The 3,036-nt window shown below is 37.0% G+C and overlaps 1 protein-coding gene across 1 annotated transcript; it reads left to right on the top strand.

The window, feature by feature from the left end:
• The first annotated feature begins 856 nt into the window (after window positions 1-856).
• On the top strand, window positions 857-1,453 carry LOC140874400 (uncharacterized). The gene has a single exon (XM_073277689.1). It carries the CDS (start codon window positions 857-859, stop codon window positions 1,451-1,453), a length of 597 nt encoding a protein of 198 aa, XP_073133790.1.
• Window positions 1,454-3,036: the final 1,583 nt, after the last annotated feature.

Genomic DNA, 3,036 nt, shown 5'->3' on the forward strand with positions numbered 1-3,036 from the left:
ACATCCAATAGAATAGTGCCACATCATTGGTGGGCATGGTAGGTGGGCACTTGAAAAAAACTATATATATATGTATATATATATATATACTAAAGCCAAACGAAGAAAGGATATACGGCTATCAAATTATCAAAGTATCCAAGCACTCGAAATTGTCTCAATACTCTACTGATCATCCAACCTTTCGCTCAAACAGAAGCATATATGATCTTCGAAGAGATCTACTCAAGGGTTACTCAAATCCAAACCATTGTTTGAAGAACATCGACTGATCCAAGGATTTGAGATACTAAACTTTCAACAGTTTAGCCATTCATCATCATCAATGAAGAAGTTTGATAAGAACTTAGAATCTTAACAGTGTAAATCTAGGAGTTCCATTTTAGGCATTGATAAGTACTAACTTGGATCAGGTGTATTACAAGACGTTGTAATAGTCAAAGTCTTCTAGTGTATCCTTCTCGTGAGGAAGAAGGGGTGTCATAGGAGATTGAGCTCCAGACATCCATAAACAACTCTGTGCACATTTACATTACTGCATCACATCATACTTTTATTATTGTTACCTAGTTTAGTAAGAGTCGTTTCTGCACTATCTTAGTAGATCTTATTTATCTAGGAAGCTAAGAAAAATAGATTAAGTAAACTAACATTTGCTTAACCTTGTTGTATAAAAGCATAAAATTATTAGAGTGTGTATTCAACTCCCCCCCCCCCCCTCGAAACATACTACCGATCTCCCAACAAGTGGTATCAGAGAGGGTCCTTTCTTAGCTGTTGATATTCACTCATCATGACTTCTCTAAACAAAATTCCTATGTTCTCTGGGAAATATTATGATGACTGAAAAATACGTATGCAGACACATATTTCTGCTCAAGATGATTATATGTGGTACGTCATCACTGATGGCTCAATGAAGATTCTCAAAGTCAATACTGCCATAGCCATCTCAAGAGGCGAACCACAGATGGTTGAAAAACCCAAAGCAGAATCGAGCACTGAGGACAAGAAGAAATCAAATCTTGACAACTTAGCCAAATATATTCTGTACAAAACTCTAGACAAAAACATGTTCATCAAAATCAAGACTTGTTCTACTGCCAAAGAAATCTGGGAGAAACTCACTCAACTGTGCGAGGGCACTGACCAAACCAAAGAGAACAAACTCACTGTAGCCATTCAGAAGTTTGATAATGTAAAAATGAAATCAGGAGAAACCATGGCCGAGTTTGATGAAAGATTTAGCAACATTATTTGTGAACTTATATCTCTAGTTAAAATTTATAATAATCATGAAATTGCTTTGAAGGTCATGCGTGCACTGCCTAGAGAGTGGGATGTCAAGACTATAGCCATGAGGGAATCAAAAGATCTAAGCAAACTAGAACTTCACGATTTGTTTGCTGATCTCAAAGCCTACGAGTTTGAACTCGGAATACGAACTGAATAAGAATCATTTGCTTCTAATCCTACCAAAGCATTGACCTCAACTGTCTTACCGCAACCAACTGAGGAAGCATCAGCAAAGAAGACAACTGAAAAAATGAGTAGCGAAACAATGTCTCTCTTCATTAAGAAATTTGGTAAGTTTATGCGTAAGAATCAAACAAAGTTTAATAAAACTTACTACAAACTAGACCATACAGACGATGGTTCCTCGTGCTTTAACTGTGGCAAGAAAAACCACTTCATTGCAGATTGCACTAAGCCTAAGAAAGATGAAAAGAAACAACATTATGAGAAGAAGAAAGGAAAAGAAGGAAGAAGAATGTTCAAGAAGAAGAAAGAACAAAGAGTACTAGTTGCAGACGAAGGAAAAAGAAAGTGGGCAGAAACTGAATCTGAGTCTTCTGATTCAGATAGCTCATCCGAAGAAAGTAAGGAGGAACAAGTCCAGTGTCTTATGGCCAACTCTCAAAATAGAGAAGATGATACTGAGGTATTTGACTTTAACTCTTTTGAATTTACACATGAGGACCTTTTTCAAGCACTTAATGACATGGTCATTGAGTATCAGAAGCTTTCTGTATCATTCGAGGAAGTGAAAAAGCAAATCTTATCGATAAGTCGAGAGAATCTAGCTGTTTATAGCGAAAGAAACTTGACAGTCTAAAGACTAAGCTAAACCTGCTAGCAGCTGAGAATGATGACATAAAACGTGTATTCCAAGCTACTTTGAATGAAAATCAAAACTTGCTTAAAACAATCAACTCTTGCAATAATGCTTCTATCTCGTTAGATAAGATACATGAGAATCAGAAACAGGCAGGTGACAAAACCGGCCTTGGATATGGTTCAAATGATTGCATTCTTACTGAGGAAAGTACTCAATCATATCCCAGTAAGAACAATCCTAATGCCATAAGATTTGTTCGATCTAGTACGATATATGAACACAATGAGCCTAAGATCAATGATGGACAACCAATACGTTATGAGAACAAGGCTAAGCATAGATTGCTGGGATATGTGGAACCTCATAATCCAAGGAAAGGAGAAACATGGGTCAAACCTAGACTGAATGAACAAAGAAAGGGAAAACAATCTAAGTTTAATCAGTCAACGTTTGAACCAAGTCAATCTAAGTACAGGAATCTTCAGGTGAAACAGAACCGATACTTAAACTGTATGTCTGTTCAAAAGCGGTACAGACTGAACAACAAAGATCAAAAGTTAAAACAGCACACAGTAGTATCTAGACCACACACAAGCACACATCAAGCACCTCGACCGATTCACTTTTTGGATGCACACACGGGCAAACCCATCTGGGTAATTCAAGTTTGGGTCCCGAAAGGACTAATCCAGTTCGGATCCAAATAGACAAGGGTACCATAGTCATATTCTCTTTTTGCAGGTACTATCAGTAAAATCAGTCGATAGAAACAATATAGTAGAAAAGACAACCTGGTATCTCGACAGTGGATGCTCCAGCACATGACTGGAAATAAAGAATTATTATCTGAAATTATACATTACAAAGGACCTAAAATAATTTTTGGTGATAACTCAAATGATAAGACCGTGGGTAAG

The sequence above is a fragment of the Henckelia pumila genome, chromosome 1 (genome assembly GCF_033568475.1).
Source record: "Henckelia pumila isolate YLH828 chromosome 1, ASM3356847v2, whole genome shotgun sequence".
NCBI classification, from domain to species: domain Eukaryota; kingdom Viridiplantae; phylum Streptophyta; class Magnoliopsida; order Lamiales; family Gesneriaceae; genus Henckelia; species Henckelia pumila.